The sequence below is a fragment of the Chelon labrosus genome (assembly GCF_963514085.1).
Source record: "Chelon labrosus genome assembly, chromosome: 1".
Classification (NCBI taxonomy): domain Eukaryota; kingdom Metazoa; phylum Chordata; class Actinopteri; order Mugiliformes; family Mugilidae; genus Chelon; species Chelon labrosus.
The window spans coordinates 1,924,260-1,942,459 of NC_140337.1; the positions used below are offsets into that span (position 1 = coordinate 1,924,260).

The following is an 18,200-nucleotide window of genomic DNA, read 5'->3' on the forward strand; positions in this document are numbered from 1 at the left end:
GAAATCCTCTTACTGCTCTGCAGACAGTCAGCCAGCTCCTCCTGCTTCATTCTCCTCAGGAAGTTCATTGTGATCTTCACAAATAAATCTCTGTTCCGCCTCTGCTCTTCATCCTCACCCTCCAACACCTCCTCATCCTCCCTCTGACTCTCTGAGCATTCTGGGTAATCTGGACTCAGAACCTTCTGGATCTTCTTCAGCTGGTTCTTCACAAAAGTCATGATGTTGTCCTCCAGCAGCTGGAACAGAATACCATATGAATGACACAAGCAGACTGAAATCATGGAGACAAACATCAGATCCATGTTGGACACACTGACAATCCACTGGTCTACAAAGTGCAGCATGGAGATGATGGAAAGTAGTTGTTGTACATGTACAGACCAGAAAGATGGAGTCCAGCTGTGTCTGATGCTGCTGGGCAGACTGACCACTGAGAACCTGTGAGCTCTGCTGGTGGACTCTGTGGACCAATCATCAACAATTAGCTCTCATCATGTCTGTCCACACAGAGACAAACACAAGGTAAATGTCTCTGGAGTGATATGTGGATGTGAAGAGTGAATCAGATGAGTCTCTGTAGTAGTAAAGGTTTACTAGTCCTGCTGATCCCACTGACCATCAACAGCTCAGTCTGCAGCTGTTTCATAAAGCTTTGCCTCCCTGATGAATCAGCTGGAGAAGGAACCCAGAGCTAGAGACTGAAGACTGTAAAATGTCCACCAGTCCACAGTGAGTGACTGACAGGCCATTATCAGCCACACAGAAAACAAAGCAGACAGAAACATTAAGAAACCTCAGACTCTCTGACTGATCATGTTAGAGATGATAATCCTAGCGAGGCACATGTTCTTCACCTCAGAGCCATCAGCTGTTTCTTTGTCTCCTCAAACATATTTCACTATTTCAACTTTGGACACTTAGAAACAAAGTGTCTACACAAAATAGCCTGGATGTCCTTCCCCCCAACTCATCCTGAGTTTATCTTCTCTACGACTCAAACAAGGTCTTCAGGTCAGGACTCAGGGACAACAATGTCCACATGTTCTGAACATCTGAGGAGTCTCTGGACATTAATGGATCATCAGAGAACCACCAGGTTCATCAGAACAGGTTCCTCCAGGTCCAGGTGAGTATCGGGTCATTAAAGCAACACTAAAGAGTTTTTAGTACCTTAAAATAATGTTTCAAAAATAGTTTCAGTGATTTATCACCTCAAAACCGGGTGAAAGCCAATTCTGTATTCGCTTTGCGGCCCTCTATTGGCTGTAACCGCACTATGTAACTTTGCTTCGTCGGGTAGCGTTTTTGTAGTTCTAAAAAGACTACAAATTTGACCTGCTTTACGGCAACGCGGCTACAAAAGCCGGTAGGTTGAGGCTCAAATCAGTGAGAGAGTGAATCAGATCAGTGAGAGAACACTCAGCAGGTGTGTGGAAGATACCAGCTTCATGACGGAGCCTGCAAAGAAAAGGAGGAGTGTAGTGTCCGATGAGGCGAAGAAAAGAAAACGAGAGCATGATAAAGAAAGAGCTAAAACGAGAGTGAATATCGGACCGGCTCATACTCGTTGGCGAGAGCTGAAGGAGCTGAAGGAGGCAACAAAATGCAAGACGGATGGTGACTTGGCTTTGCTGCTGCTGGACTCAAACAGTGTGCATCGGTGTTCAATACATTGTCAATTATTTTATCGGCTCATGTTAGCTAAGGCGTTAGCTATTGTGCTAATATATATGTAACTATCGCTATGGCTCATGTTAGCTAAGGTGTTCGCTATTGTATGTAACTATCGCTAAGCTAAATATCGCTGTAACTATCACTGCAAGCTAAGACAATAACTGCCAAAATAACCCCAAATGTTTGATCGTTCCCAAAGTTGTTGATTCTTAGTTCACAACGGTCTCTGAAACTTTTTTCAACAACATTCACAAGATTTTCACAGACAATGCAAATGGCTATTACATGCTAAACTGTTAGGCAATACGTTTCTTTATTTTTCATCCTTATGTAAACCTATCTGGCTATTGCTAATCTGCCGTTTCAAATTTACAGTTTCACACAGAAATAAAAATAGCAAGCAATGTCATTATTTTGTTTTACTTCATTCTAATGTTGCAATACATCATACTTTCGTAAAATCATGCAACATACTCTACCTTGTCACTGGACATCCTTCAAATCGTTGATTGTTTCCAAAGCCGGTTCTGCATAAACAAATAACGTGCCTGCGACAGTAGGATGCAGTAGGCTAACTTATTTACGACGGAAGTAATGGACAATTACACTTCCAACCAGTAGGGGGACCGAAGAGGAAAACTTCTTTAGTGCTGCTTTAACAGACTCTAGTCATGTGGCCTTCAGGTGATAAAAACCTAAACTCCCCACCAGTCATTTAGAGCTGAACACTTGGAGGAAACGTCTTCTAGTCCAGACGTCTTTGTCTCAGTTTAGTTTCTGGACGTAACAATGTTCACTCTTCCAGGAATAAACAAAAGGTCACGAGTGTCCATGAAGACTAGAACGTAGATGAACCAGGAGTTTTTATTCTCCAGCTCCACTTCCTCTGCAGCGTTACAGCTGATGAGTTTCATCTGAGTCTCTACCATGAAGAAGACCTGCAGGCCGAGGCCTCAGACGTGGAGCTGCTGACTCTCTTCCTCAGTGTTTCATACTAATGTGCAGACTGTGTCTATATGAACTCTGGTTAGTTTAGCATTACTTTAGCTCCTCTTCTCCTCAGACAGATCTCATCTTCTCTCTCTCTGGTCCACAGTCAAACACAATGAAGACTTGTCTCCATGGAAACAGACTGAACAGCTGATTAAAGACTGAAGACACTACTCTGCTTCAAAGATCAGTCTCTTATCTGTCTCCTCCTCTAAGGCCTGACACTTACTGTGTCGGCCATTTTAGAAGATCTTTGTAAAATAAGCAAGAATTCAGCAAGTTACTCAAACCATGTGACTTGTATAAAGTTAGTGATTGTTCTACTGTATATCTATATGTTGTCTATCTTCTTCTTCCAGTGTGTCTGTGTTGTTTTAGATCAACATCTGTTTATCTTCTGAGGAAACATCTACAACATCTAAGCAGCAGACATGAAACAGACATGAGCAAGTCAACGTTTATTTATCCTCAGCTCCTCAAGTCAGACAGATTTACTGACACTTTACCTCTCTGGAGCAGAACCACGTCCTCCTTTAAAATCAAAAATCATTCCTTTGGACCGGTCACTCTTCAAGGACACACAGTTGGCTCCAGATTCAGATTCAGATTCAGGTCTAGGTCTAGGTCTATGTCTATGTCTATGTCTAGGTCCAGGTCTAGATCTAGGTCTAGGTCCAGGTCCAGGACCAGATCCAGATCCAGATCCAGATCGTGATCCAGGTCCAGATCCAGGTCCAGAAGAGTCTGGTCTATGCTCCTGGATCCTGAAACTAAACCACCACAGATAAATGTGAATGTTGGATAAAAACTGATGAGAATAAATTCAAAGCAGAGACGTCAGAAGTAAAAGGATGAAACAAACGTGTTGTATAAACTCAGTGACGCAAGAGTGATGAACCAGCTTTAACCCAAAGAGGAAGAGAGATGAAAGACCACCAGAAGAGACTCTCAGGTGGTGTCAGCAATGACAATACCTCCTTAAGACACTCAGCTCCTTTGGAGCAGAAACATTCTACAGACTTTTATTCCAGTTTCATTGAGAGCATGGTCACTTTCTCCATAACCTGCTGGTTCCACTCCATCAGCCTCCAGAACAGAAACCGACTGCAGAGCACTGTCTGGGTTTGCTCTAAGATCATTGGCCTGTCTGTCAGAACTCTATCACACATACACGACCAACAGACACTCATCTTAGCAGGAAACATGAAGACCCCTCACACGTCCTCCACTCAGCATTTGAGTGCTAATGAGTTGCTGTTCTGGCATCCTGGTCGGTGCAGGGTGCAAGTCCACCGTCACCCTGCACCAGCAATCACAACACCGCCATATTGGCAGGAAAGCACGCTTTTCTAATTACTATTCAGTTGACAACTGCAGCAACTAACTAACTTGTCCTTGTACCAGTTCCATCCAAAAATGGTCGACAGCTGTTGTGTCCCAGGATGCCAGAATAGTCAGGGAGAAGCAAAGGGGAAATCGTTTTATAGGATTCCCAAAGATCCCTCAAGACGTCAGATGTGGATTACTGCAATAAAACGCTCAAGAAGCAGGAAGGAGAAAATGGAGCAGTGGGATCCCTCAAGAAACGGGTTTGTCTTGTGTAGTGATCACTTTCTATCAGGTACAGAATCCAGCGTTCTCCAAGTGTAATGTCTTGTTTATTTAGCATGTTTTTTTTTACACCATGTCCAACAGATTTCTTTTCATAAAGGCAAGTTAGGCTGATGTTTATAACGTGGATTACAAAGGGCTGTTAATCATTTTGAAAAAAAAAAAAAAGAAATCCTGATAATGTAATAAATTACACTTGGAGAACACTGGATTCTGTACCTGATATTATAGGGTGCTACAATCATTCAGCACTAAAACTACTCACAATGAGAAAGAAATGAAACAGTTACTTGTTATTGTAGTTACGTTACTGTCATGAACCTCCTCAGATAAATTCTTCAATGTTTGCTTTCAGTGACTCTGGAGTAGGACCAAGGAAAGTTAATGGTAGGTAGAGGGAGTTCTATATATCTGGATACTACAGGTCAGGAACATTGTTCCTGTTTCAATGCTAGAAGAAAGCACACCTGGGACATGATAAGGGTCTGTGATATATAATCTGTGGAGTTTATCTTGTACTGGTCAGTTTCTATCTGCTTAAAGTGCTCAGTAAACTCTGACGGCCTGAAATCAGCTCTGGCTCCATTCACTTTAACTCAGAGTTGTCCTGCCAATATGGAGGTGTCAACAAAAAAACATCACGTGACGCCTGGAGCTCTGTTGAAGAAGATCCACAAAGTTTGTTTCCATATGCTAATTTAGCATGGCTAAACGCAGGTACGACGCAGATTATATGAGATATGGATTGTCTTATATTGAGGACAAAGGAGGACAAACACCTCAGTGTGTTTAGTGCAGCGAGGTGTTGGCACCTGAAAGCAGGAAGCCTCAAAACTGAAGCAGCATTTGGAAACAAAACACCAAAGATGAACCTGTTGAGTACTTCAGAAGATGACTGCTGTTACTGAAATGTTCTGATTGTCATGTCAGCCTTATGATTAATACTTGAAGAAGTGACTGAATAGTTTTAATAGGACATTGCTATATATTCAATCAGTGGGTACTCAGCTAAAAAAGACTGAAGTTACTGAAGTGAAGAGTTTTGGTTTGAATGAAAATGCTGCTCATTGAGTGTAAAAGGGAATAGTTCCCTCTCTGGTCATTGTGGTTTGTCATTACATTTGTTTTATTGTGTTTTCATCCTGTGATATTCTATTCTACTATCTCAGGTTCAAACTACAGAATCTGTTCATTCAATACATTTGAGAAGTTGAACATTGTCTTTGATTTGGGTCACAGCTTGTCATTAAGGGCTGATGGTGGGTCCTGAAGCCAGACCAGTTGAGAACCACTGATTTAATGCATAGTTATCTGGATATCATTTCTATTGTTCTAGTTTTTGTTCCTTCTTCCTTAAAAGTGTCTTGTTCTTCCACGTCATGCTGCTCGCTTGTGTCTTAAATTGTCCCCTGAGGACAAATAAAGTTTTCTGAATCTGAATCTGAATCTGAATGAATGAAAGTAGAACCATCAGCTCCTCAAGTCAGACAGATTTACTGACACTTTACCTCTCTGGACCAGAGCCACGTCCTCCTTTAAAATTTAGAATAATGTCCTTGGACCGGTCGCTCTTCAAGGACACACAGCTGGGTTCATGGTGATCAGACTCTGGTCTCTGACGGTTCCTGATAGAAAAACATCACTGATTAAATTAGATCAATTATTCAGGAAAATTCTCTTTGATTAAAATCCTTTAATTCTGATGAAATATTAACAACTTACCTTTGACTCTGTTTAAAATCAGTATTAATTTCCTTGGACATGTCGCTCTTGAAGGACATACTGCTGGCTCCAGATCCAGGTCCAGGTCTAGAACTTCGTCTAGGTCTAGGTCCAGGTCCGGGTCCAGGTCCAGGTCCAGATCCAGATCGTGATTGAGGTCCAGATCCAGATCCAGAAGAGTCTGGTCTCTGCTCCTGGATCCTGAAACTAAACCACCACAGATAAATGTGAATGTTGGATAAAAACTGATGAGAATAAATTCAAAGCAGAGACGTCAGAAGTAAAAGGATGAAACAAACGTGTTGTATAAACTCAGTGACGCAAGAGTGATGAACCGGCTTTAACCCGAAGAGGAAGAGAGATGAAAGACCACCAGAAGAGACTCTCAGGGGGTGTCAGCAATGGCAATACCTCCTTAAGAAACTCAGCTCCTTTGGAGCAGAAACATTCTACAGACTTTTTATTCCAGTTTCATTGAGAGCATGGTCACTTTCTCCATAACCTGCTGGTTCCACTCCATCAGCCTCCAGAACAGAAACCGACTGCAGAGCACTGTCTGGGTTTGCTCTAAGATCATTGGCCTGTCTGTCAGAACTCTATCACACATACACGACCAACAGACACTCATCTTAGCAGGAAACATAAAGACCCCTCACACGTCCTCCACTCAGCATTTGAGTGCTAATGAGTTGGGTGCAAGTACACCGTCACCCTGCACCAGCAATCACAACACCACCATATTGGCAGGAAAGTGCGCTTTTCTAATTACTATTCAGCTGACAACTGCAGCAACTAACTAACTTGTCCTTGTACCAGTTCCATCCAAAAATGGTCGACAGCTGTTGTGTCCCAGGATGCCAGAATAGTCAGGGAGAAGCAAAGGGGAAATCGTTTTATAGGATTCCCAAAGATCCCTCAAGACGTCAGATGTGGATTACTGCAATAAAACGCTCAAGAAGCAGGAAGGAGAAAATGGAGCAGTGGGATCCCTCAAGAAACGGGTTTGTCTTGTGTAGTGATCACTTTCTATCAGGTACAGAATCCAGCGTTCTCCAAGTGTAATGTCTTGTTTATTTAGCATGTTTTTTTTTACACCATGTCCAACAGATTTCTTTTCATAAAGGCAAGTTAGGCTGATGTTTATAACGTGGATTACAAAGGGCTGTTAATCATTTTGAAAAAAAAAAAAAAGAAATCCTGAAAATGTAATAAATTACACTTGGAGAACACTGGATTCTGTACCTGATATTATAGGGTGCTACAATCATTCAGCACTAAAACTACTCACAATGAGAAAGAAATGAAACAGTTACTTGTTATTGTAGTTACGTTACTGTCATGAACCTCCTCAGATAAATTCTTCAATGTTTGCTTTCAGTGACTCTGGAGTAGGACCAAGGAAAGTTAATGGTAGGTAGAGGTAGTTCTATATATCTGGATACTACAGGTCAGGAACATTGTTCCTGTTTCAATGCTAGAAGAAAGCACACCTGGGACATGATAAGGGTCTGTGATATATAATCTGTGGAGTTTATCTTGTACTGGTCAGTTTCTATCTGCTTAAAGTGCTCAGTAAACTCTGACGGCCTGAAATCAGCTCTGGCTCCATTCACTTTAACTCAGAGTTGTCCTGCCAATATGGAGGTGTCAACAAAAAAACATCACGTGACGCCTGGAGCTCTGTTGAAGAAGATCCACAAAGTTTGTTTCCATATGCTAATTTAGCATGGCTAAACGCAGGTATGACGCAGATTATATGAGATATGGATTGTCTTATATTGAGGACAAAGGAGGACAAACACCTCAGTGTGTTTAGTGCAGCGAGGTGTTGGCACCTGAAAGCAGGAAGCCTCAAAACTGAAGCAGCATTTGGAAACAAAACACCAAAGATGAACCTGTTGAGTACTTCAGAAGATGACTGCTGTTACTGAAATGTTCTGATTGTCATGTCAGCCTTATGATTAATACTTGAAGAAGTAACTGAATAGTTTTAATAGGACATTGCTATATATTCAATCAGTGGGTACTCAGCTAAAAAAGACTGAAGTTACTGAAGTGAAGAGTTTTGGTTTGAATGAAAATGCTGCTCATTGAGTGTAAAAGGGAATAGTTCCCTCTCTGGTCATTGTGGTTTGTCATTACATTTGTTTTATTGTGTTTTCATCCTGTGATATTCTATTCTACTATCTCAGGTTCAAACTACAGAATCTGTTCATTCAATACATTTGAGAAGTTGAACATTGTCTTTGATTTGGGTCACAGCTTGTCATTAAGGGCTGATGGTGGGTCCTGAAGCCAGACCAGTTGAGAACCACTGATTTAATGCATAGTTATCTGGATATCATTTCTATTGTTCTAGTTTTTGTTCCTTCTTCCTTAAAAGTGTCTTGTTCTTCCACGTCATGCTGCTCGCTTGTGTCTTAAATTGTCCCCTGAGGACAAATAAAGTTTTCTGAATCTGAATCTGAATCTGAATGAATGAAAGTAGAACCATCAGCTCCTCAAGTCAGACAGATTTACTGACACTTTACCTCTCTGGACCAGAGCCACGTCCTCCTTTAAAATTTAGAATAATGTCCTTGGACCGGTCGCTCTTCAAGGACACACAGCTGGGTTCATGGTGATCAGACTCTGGTCTCTGACGGTTCCTGATAGAAAAACATCACTGATTAAATTAGATCAATTATTCAGGAAAATTCTCTTTGATTAAAATCCTTTAATTCTGATGAAATATTAACAACTTACCTTTGACTCTGTTTAAAATCAGTATTAATTTCCTTGGACATGTCGCTCTTGAAGGACATACTGCTGGCTCCAGATCCAGGTCCAGGTCTAGAACTTCGTCTAGGTCTAGGTCTAGGTCCAGGTCCAGGTCCAGGTCCAGATCCAGATCGTGATTGAGGTCCAGATCCAGATCCAGAAGAGTCTGGTCTCTGCTCCTGGATCCTGAAACTAAACCACCACAGATAAATGTGAATGTTGGATAAAAACTGATGAGAATAAATTCAAAGCAGAGACGTCAGAAGTAAAAGGATGAAACAAACGTGTTGTATAAACTCAGTGACGCAAGAGTGATGAACCGGCTTTAACCCAAAGAGGAAGAGAGATGAAAGACCACCAGAAGAGACTCTCAGGGGGTGTCAGCAATGGCAATACCTCCTTAAGAAACTCAGCTCCTTTGGAGCAGAAACATTCTACAGACTTTTTATTCCAGTTTCATTGAGAGCATGGTCACTTTCTCCATAACCTGCTGGTTCCACTCCATCAGCCTCCAGAACAGAAACCGACTGCAGAGCACTGTCTGGGTTTGCTCTAAGATCATTGGCCTGTCTGTCAGAACTCTATCACACATACACGACCAACAGACACTCATCTTAGCAGGAAACATAAAGACCCCTCACACGTCCTCCACTCAGCATTTGAGTGCTAATGAGTTGGGTGCAAGTACACCGTCACCCTGCACCAGCAATCACAACACCACCATATTGGCAGGAAAGTGCGCTTTTCTAATTACTATTCAGCTGACAACTGCAGCAACTAACTAACTTGTCCTTGTACCAGTTCCATCCAAAAATGGTCGACAGCTGTTGTGTCCCAGGATGCCAGAATAGTCAGGGAGAAGCAAAGGGGAAATCGTTTTATAGGATTCCCAAAGATCCCTCAAGACGTCAGATGTGGATTACTGCAATAAAACGCTCAAGAAGCAGGAAGGAGAAAATGGAGCAGTGGGATCCCTCAAGAAACGGGTTTGTCTTGTGTAGTGATCACTTTCTATCAGGTACAGAATCCAGCGTTCTCCAAGTGTAATGTCTTGTTTATTTAGCATGTTTTTTTTTACACCATGTCCAACAGATTTCTTTTCATAAAGGCAAGTTAGGCTGATGTTTATAACGTGGATTACAAAGGGCTGTTAATCATTTTGAAAAAAAAAAAAAAGAAATCCTGATAATGTAATAAATTACACTTGGAGAACACTGGATTCTGTACCTGATATTATAGGGTGCTACAATCATTCAGCACTAAAACTACTCACAATGAGAAAGAAATGAAACAGTTACTTGTTATTGTAGTTACGTTACTGTCATGAACTCCTCAGATAAATTCTTCAATGTTTGCTTTCAGTGACTCTGGAGTAGGACCAAGGAAAGTTAATGGTAGGTAGAGGTAGTTCTATATATCTGGATACTACAGGTCAGGAACATTGTTCCTGTTTCAATGCTAGAAGAAAGCACACCTGGGACATGATAAGGGTCTGTGATATCTAATCTGTGGAGTTTATCTTGTACTGGTCAGTTTCTATCTGTTTAAAGTGCTCAGTAAACTCTGACGGCCTGAAATCAGCTCTGGCTCCATTCATTTTAACTCAGAGTTTTCCTGCCAATATGGAGGTGTCAACAAAAAAACATCACGTGACGCCTGGAGCTCTGTTGAAGAAGATCCACAAAGTTTGTTTCCATATGCTGATTTAGCATGGCTAAACGCAGGTACGACGCAGATTATATGAGATATGGATTGTCTTATATTGAGGACAAAGGAGGACAAACACCTCAGTGTGTTTAGTGCAGCGAGGTGTTGGCACCTGAAAGCAGGAAGCCTCAAAACTGAAGCAGCATTTGGAAACAAAACACCAAAGATGAACCTGTTGAGTACTTCAGAAGACGACTGCTGTTACTGAAATGTTCTGATTGTCATGTCAGCCTTATGATTAATACTTGAAGAAGTGACTGAATAGTTTTAATAGGACATTGTTATATATTCAATCAGTGGGTACTCAGCTAAAAAAGACTGAAGTTACTGAAGTGAAGAGTTTTGGTTTGAATGAAAATGCTGCTCATTGAGTGTAAAAGGGAATAGTTCCCTCTCTGGTCATTGTGGTTTGTCATTACATTTGTTTTATTGTGTTTTCATCCTGTGATATTCTATTCTACTATCTCAGGTTCAAACTACAGAATCTTTTCATTCAATACATTTGAGAAGTTGAACATTGTCTTTGATTTGGGTCACAGCTTGTCATTAAGGGCTGATGGTGGGTCCTGAAGCCAGACCAGTTGAGAACCACTGATTTAATGCATAGTTATCTGGAGATCATTTCTATTGTTCTAGTTTTTGTTTCTTCTTCCTTAAAAGTGTCTTGTTCTTCCACGTCATGCTGCTCACTTGTGTCTTAAATTGTCCCCTGAGGACAAATAAAGTTTTAAATCTGTTTAAAATCAGTATTAATTTCCTTGGACATGTCGCTCTTGAAGGACATACTGCTGGCTCCAGAATAGTTCCCTCTCTGGTCATTGTGGTTTGTCATTACATTTGTTTTATTGTGTTTTCATCCTGTCATATTCTATTCTACTATCTCAGGTTCAAACTACAGAATCTTTTCATTCAATACATTTGAGAAGTTGAACATTGTCTTTGATTTGGGTCACAGCTTGTCGTTAAGGGCTGATGGTGGGTCCTGAAGCCAGACCAGTTGAGAACCACTGATTTAATGCATAGTTATCTGGAGATCATTTCTATTGTTCTAGTTTTTGTTTCTTCTTCCTTAAAAGTGTCTTGTTCTTCCACGTCATGCTGCTCACTTGTGTCTTAAATTGTCCCCTGAGGACAAATAAAGTTTTCTGAATCTGAATCTGAATGAATGAAAGTAGAACCATCAGCTCCTCAAGTCAGACAGATTTACTGACACTTTACCTCTCTGGACCAGAACCACGTCCTCCTTTAAAATTTAGAATAATGTCCTTAGACCGGTCGCTCTTCAAGGACACACAGCTGGGTTCATGGTGATCAGACTCTGGTCTCTGACGGGTCCTGATAGAAAAACATCACTGATTAAATTAGATCAATTATTCAGGAAAATTCTCTTTGATTAAAATCCTTTAATTCTGATGAAATATTAACAACTTACCTTTGACTCTGTTTAAAATCAGTATTAATTTCCTTGGACATGTCGCTCTTGAAGGACATACTGCTGGCTCCAGGTCCAGGTCCAGGTCTAGAACTTCGTCTAGGTCTAGGTCCAGGTTCAGGTCCAGGTCCAGGTCCAGATCCAGATCGTGATTGAGGTCCAGATCTAGGTCCAGAAGAGTCTGGTCTCTGCTGCTGGATCCTGAAACCAAACCACCACATATAAATGTGCATGTTGGATAAAAACTGATGAGAATAAATTCAAAGCAGAGACGTCAGAAGTAAAAGGATGAAACAAACGTGTTGTATAAACTCAGTGACGCAAGAGTGATGAACCGGCTTTAACCCAAAGAGGAAGAGAGATGAAAGACCACCAGAAGAGACTCTCAGGGGGTGTCAGCAATGGCAATACCTCCTTAAGAAACTCAGCTCCTTTGGAGCAGAAACATTCTACAGACTTTTTATTCCAGTTTCATTGAGAGCATGGTCACTTTCTCCATAACCTGCTGGTTCCACTCCATCAGCCTCCAGAACAGAAACCGACTGCAGAGCACTGTCTGGGTTTGCTCTAAGATCATTGGCCTGTCTGTCAGAACTCTATCACACATACACGACCAACAGACACTCATCTTAGCAGGAAACATAAAGACCCCTCACACGTCCTCCACTCAGCATTTGAGTGCTAATGAGTTGGGTGCAAGTACACCGTCACCCTGCACCAGCAATCACAACACCACCATATTGGCAGGAAAGTGCGCTTTTCTAATTACTATTCAGCTGACAACTGCAGCAACTAACTAACTTGTCCTTGTACCAGTTCCATCCAAAAATGGTCGACAGCTGTTGTGTCCCAGGATGCCAGAATAGTCAGGGAGAAGCAAAGGGGAAATCGTTTTATAGGATTCCCAAAGATCCCTCAAGACGTCAGATGTGGATTACTGCAATAAAACGCTCAAGAAGCAGGAAGGAGAAAATGGAGCAGTGGGATCCCTCAAGAAACGGGTTTGTCTTGTGTAGTGATCACTTTCTATCAGGTACAGAATCCAGCGTTCTCCAAGTGTAATGTCTTGTTTATTTAGCATGTTTTTTTTTACACCATGTCCAACAGATTTCTTTTCATAAAGGCAAGTTAGGCTGATGTTTATAACGTGGATTACAAAGGGCTGTTAATCATTTTGAAAAAAAAAATAAAAATATCCTGAAAATGTAATAAATTACACTTGGAGAACACTGGATTCTGTACCTGATATTATAGGGTGCTACAATAATTCAGCGCTAAAACTACTCACAGTGAGAAAGAAATGAAACAGTTACTTGTTATTGTAGTTACGTTACTGTCATGAACTCCTCAGATAAATTCTTCAATGTTTGCTTTCAGTGACTCTGGAGTAGGACCAAGGAAAGTTAATGGTAGGTAGAGGTAGTTCTATATATCTGGATACTACAGGTCAGGAACATTGTTCCTGTTTCAATGCTAGAAGAAAGCACACCTGGGACATGATAAGGGTCTGTGATATCTAATCTGTGGAGTTTATCTTGTACTGGTCAGTTTCTATCTGTTTAAAGTGCTCAGTAAACTCTGACGGCCTGAAATCAGCTCTGGCTCCATTCATTTTAACTCAGAGTTTTCCTGCCAATATGGAGGTGTCAACAAAAAAACATCACGTGACGCCTGGAGCTCTGTTGAAGAAGATCCACAAAGTCTGTTTCCATATGCTAATTTAGCATGGCTAAACGCAGGTATGACGCAGATTATATGAGATATGGATTGTCTTATATTGAGGACAAAGGAGGACAAACACCTCAGTGTGTTTAGTGCAGCGAGGTGTTGGCACCTGAAAGCAGGAAGCCTCAAAACTGAAGCAGCATTTGGAAACAAAACACCAAAGATGAACCTGTTGAGTACTTCAGAAGATGACTGCTGTTACTGAAATGTTCTGATTGTCATGTCAGCCTTATGATTAATACTTGAAGAAGTGACTGAATAGTTTTAATAGGACATTGCTATATATTCAATCAGTGGGTACTCAGCTAAAAAAGACTGAAGTTACTGAAGTGAAGAGTTTTGGTTTGAATGAAAATGCTGCTCATTGAGTGTAAAAGGGAATAGTTCCCTCTCTGGTCATTGTGGTTTGTCATTACATTTGTTTTATTGTGTTTTCATCCTGTCATATTCTATTCTACTATCTCAGGTTCAAACTACAGAATCTGTTCATTCAATACATTTGAGAAGTTGAACATTGTCTTTGATTTGGGTCACAGCTTGTCATTAAGGGCTGATGGTGGGTCCTGAAGCCAGACCAGTTGAGAACCACTGATTTAATGCATAGTTATCTGGAGATCATTTCTATTGTTCTAGTTTTTGTTTCTTCTTCCTTAAAAGTGTCTTGTTCTTCCACGTCATGCTGCTCACTTGTGTCTTAAATTGTCCCCTGAGGACAAATAAAGTTTTCTGAATCTGAATCTGAATGAATGAAAGTAGAACCATCAGCTCCTCAAGTCAGACAGATTTACTGACACTTTACCTCTCTGGACCAGAACCACGTCCTCCTTTAAAATTTAGAATAATGTCCTTAGACCGGTCGCTCTTCAAGGACACACAGCTGGGTTCATGGTGATCAGACTCTGGTCTCTGACGGGTCCTGATAGAAAAACATCACTGATTAAATTAGATCAATTATTCAGGAAAATTCTCTTTGATTAAAATCCTTTAATTCTGATGAAATATTAACAACTTACCTTTGACTCTGTTTAAAATCAGTATTAATTTCCTTGGACATGTCGCTCTTGAAGGACATACTGCTGGCTCCAGGTCCAGGTCCAGGTCTAGAACTTCGTCTAGGTCTAGGTCCAGGTTCAGGTCCAGGTCCAGGTCCAGATCCAGATCGTGATCGAGGTCCAGATCTAGGTCCAGAAGAGTCTGGTCTCTGCTGCTGGATCCTGAAACCAAACCACCACATATAAATGTGCATGTTGGATAAAAACTGATGAGAATAAATTCAAAGCAGAGACGTCAGAAGTAAAAGGATGAAACAAACGTGTTGTATAAACTCAGTGACGCAAGAGTGATGAACCGGCTTTAAAGCAACACTAAAGAGTTTTTAGTACCTTAAAATAATGTTTCAAAAATAGTTTCAGTGATTTATCACCTCAAAACCGGGTGAAAGCCAATTCTGTATTCGCTTTGCGGCCCTCTATTGGCTGTAACCGCACTATGTAACTTTGCTTCGTCGGGTAGCGTTTTTGTAGTTCTAAAAAAACTACAAATTTGACCTGCTTTACGGCAACGCGGCTACAAAAGCCGGTAGGTTGAGGCTCAAATCAGTGAGAGAGTGAATCATATCAGTGAGAGAACACTCAGCAGGTGTGTGGAAGATACCAGCTTCATGACAGAGCCTGCAAAGAAAGGAGGAGTGTAGTGTCCGATGAGGCGAAGAAAAGAAAACGAGAGCATGATAAAGAAAGAGCTAAAACGAGAGTGAATATCGGACCGGCTCATATCGTTGGCGAGAGCTGAAGGAGGCAACAAAATGCAAGACGGATGGTGACTTGGCTTTGCTGCTGCTGGACTCAAACAGTGTGCATCGGTGTTCAATACATTGTCAATTATTTTATCGGCTCATCTTAGCTAAGGCGTTAGCTATTGTGCTAATATATATGTAACTATCGCTATGGCTCATCTTAGCTAAGGCGTTAGCTATTGTGCTAATATATATGTAACTATCGCTATGGCTCATCTTAGCTAAGGCGTTAGCTATTGTGCTAATATATATGTAACTATCGCTATGGCTCATGTTAGCTAAGGCGTTAGCTATTGTGCTAATATATATGTAACTATCGCTATGGCTCATGTTAGCTAAGGCGTTAGCTATTGTGCTAATATATATGTAACTATCGCTATGGCTCATCTTAGCTAAGGCGTTAGCTATTGTGCTAATATATATGTAACTATCGCTATGGCTCATCTTAGCTAAGGCGTTAGCTATTGTGCTAATATATATGTAACTATCGCTATGGCTCATGTTAGCTAAGGCGTTAGCTATTGTGCTAATATATATGTAACTATCGCTATGGCTCATGTTAGCTAAGGCGTTAGCTATTGTGCTAATATATATGTAACTATCGCTATGGCTCATGTTAGCTAAGGCGTTCGCTATTGTATGTAACTATCGCTAAGCTAAATATCGCTGTAACTATCACTGCAAGCAAAGACAATAACTGCCAAAATAACCCCAAATGTTTGATCGTTTCCAAAATTGTTGATTCTTAGTTCACAACGGTCTCTGAAACTTTTTTCAACAACATTCACAAGATTTTCACAGACAATGCAAATGGCTATTACATGCTAAACTGTTAGGCAATACGTTTCTTTATTTTTCATCCTTATGTAAACCTATCTGGCTATTGCTAATCTGCCGTTTCAAATTTACAGTTTCACACAGAAATAAAAATAGCAAGCAATGTCATTATTTTGTTTTACTTTATTCTAATGTTGCAATACATCATACTTTCGTAAAATCATGCAACATCTCTACCTTGTCACTGGACATCCTTCAAATCGTTGATTGTTTCCAAAGCCGGTTCTGCATAAACAAATAACGTGCCTGCGACAGTAGGATGCAGTAGGCTAACTTATTTACGACGGAAGTAATGGACAATTACACTTCCAACCAGTAGGGGGACAGAAGAGGAAAACTTCTTTAGTGCTGCTTTAACCCAAAGAGGAAGAGAGATGAAAGTAAGACCATCAGCTCCTTATGTAAGACAGATTTACTGACACTTTACCTCTCTGAATGAAAATCATGTTCTTCTTCAAAATGTTCAAAACTGTCCATTGACTGGTCGCTCTTAATGGACACACCACTGGATCCAGATCCAGATCCAGATTCAGATTCAGATCCAGGTCCAGGTCCAGGTTCAGGTCCCTCCAGTCTGTCCTCTCTCTGGTCCATGCTGCTGAAACACTAATCATTCATGTTGTAAACAGATCAGCTGATCCTCCACTGATTGGCTCTTATTCATCAGCTGCTGTACTTCTACTATCCGTCCACTAGATGGAGCCATGGAGGACACACATGATGCGTTCACTGACACTGAGACTTTCAACAAACTCAGGTCCATCATGATCAACGTATATATTTTATCCTATCTTCCAGTTCATAGACTTTCTATATTTTATACAGACATTAAATATCTTGTATATATTTTTAGACACATTCTTCATATACTAGTAAACCTTCTGTTCATTTATTCCTTTTGTATTCTGTCTTGTAACATGTTGTGGTGTCTTGTCAGCAGATACAGTGGGGAAAATAAGTATTTGATACACCGCCGATTTTGCAAGTTTCCCCCCTTATAAAGAATGGAGAGGTCGGTAATTTTCATCATAGGTACACTTCAACTGTGAGAGACAGAGTCTAAAATAAAAATCCAGAAAATCACATTGTATGATTTTTAAATAATTAATTTGTATTTTATTACATGAAATAAGTATTTGATCCCCTAACAACCAGCATGGATTCTGGCTCTCACAGACCTGTTAGTTTGTCTTTAAGAAGCCCTCCTATCCTCCACTCGTTACCTGTATTAATTGCACCAGTTTGAACGCATTATCTGTATAAAAGACACCTGTCCACACACACAATCGATCACACTCCAACTGCTCCACCATGGCCCAGACCATAGAGCTTCTAAGGACACCAGAGACAAAATTGTAGACCTGCACATGGCTGGGATAGGCTACAGGACAATAGGCAAGCAGCTTGGTGAGAAGGCAACAACTGTTGGTGCAATTATTAGAAAATGGAAGGGACTCAAGATGACTGTCAGTCTCCCTCGGACTGGGGCTCCATGCAAGATCTCGCCTCGTGGAGTGTCAATGATCATGAGAAAGGTGAGGGATCAGCCCAGAACTACAAAGGAGGACCTGGTCTATGACCTGAAGAGAGCTGGGACCACAGTCTCAATGGTTACCATTGGTAACACACTACGCTGCCATGGATTAAAATCCTGCAGCACATGCAAGGTCCTCCTGCTCAAGCCAGCACATGTCCAGGCCCATCTGAAGTTTGCCAATGGCCATCTGGATGATCCATAGGAGGTATGGGAGAAGGTCATGTGGTCAGATGAGACCAAAAGTTAACTTTTTGGTATAAACTCCACTCGCTATGTTTGGAGGAAAAAGAAGGATGAGTACAATCCCATCAACACCATCCCAACTGTGAAGCATGGGGGTAGAAACATAATGCTTTGGGGGTAGTTTTCTGCAAAAGGACCAGGACGAGTGCACCGTATGGAGGAGA

At 41.1% G+C, this 18,200-nt stretch overlaps 1 protein-coding gene across 2 annotated transcripts in view; it reads right to left on the minus strand.

The window, feature by feature from the left end:
- LOC311490281 (uncharacterized protein) overlaps nucleotides 1-17,261 on the minus strand; it is a 59,123-nt gene extending 41,862 nt beyond the window's left edge. The window contains exons 1-12 of one of the 2 annotated variants that reach the window (XM_084547689.1): nucleotides 16,684-17,261; nucleotides 14,638-14,838; nucleotides 14,424-14,540; nucleotides 11,900-12,100; nucleotides 11,686-11,802; nucleotides 8,746-8,952; nucleotides 8,532-8,648; nucleotides 6,001-6,207; nucleotides 5,787-5,903; nucleotides 3,174-3,437; nucleotides 385-463; nucleotides 14-239 (exon numbers count right to left, since the gene is read on the minus strand). In XM_084547689.1, coding sequence (XP_084403815.1) covers nucleotides 14-239; nucleotides 385-463; nucleotides 3,174-3,437; nucleotides 5,787-5,903; nucleotides 6,001-6,207; nucleotides 8,532-8,648; nucleotides 8,746-8,952; nucleotides 11,686-11,802; nucleotides 11,900-12,100; nucleotides 14,424-14,540; nucleotides 14,638-14,838; nucleotides 16,684-16,850 — 2,020 coding nt within the window. In that variant the 5' untranslated portion in view covers nucleotides 16,851-17,261. The remainder of the gene's footprint in view (nucleotides 1-13; nucleotides 240-384; nucleotides 464-3,173; nucleotides 3,438-5,786; nucleotides 5,904-6,000; nucleotides 6,208-8,531; nucleotides 8,649-8,745; nucleotides 8,953-11,685; nucleotides 11,803-11,899; nucleotides 12,101-14,423; nucleotides 14,541-14,637; nucleotides 14,839-16,683) is intronic. The other variant, XM_084547690.1, reaches the window with a different exon arrangement.
- Between the last annotated feature and the right edge of the window lie 939 nt (nucleotides 17,262-18,200).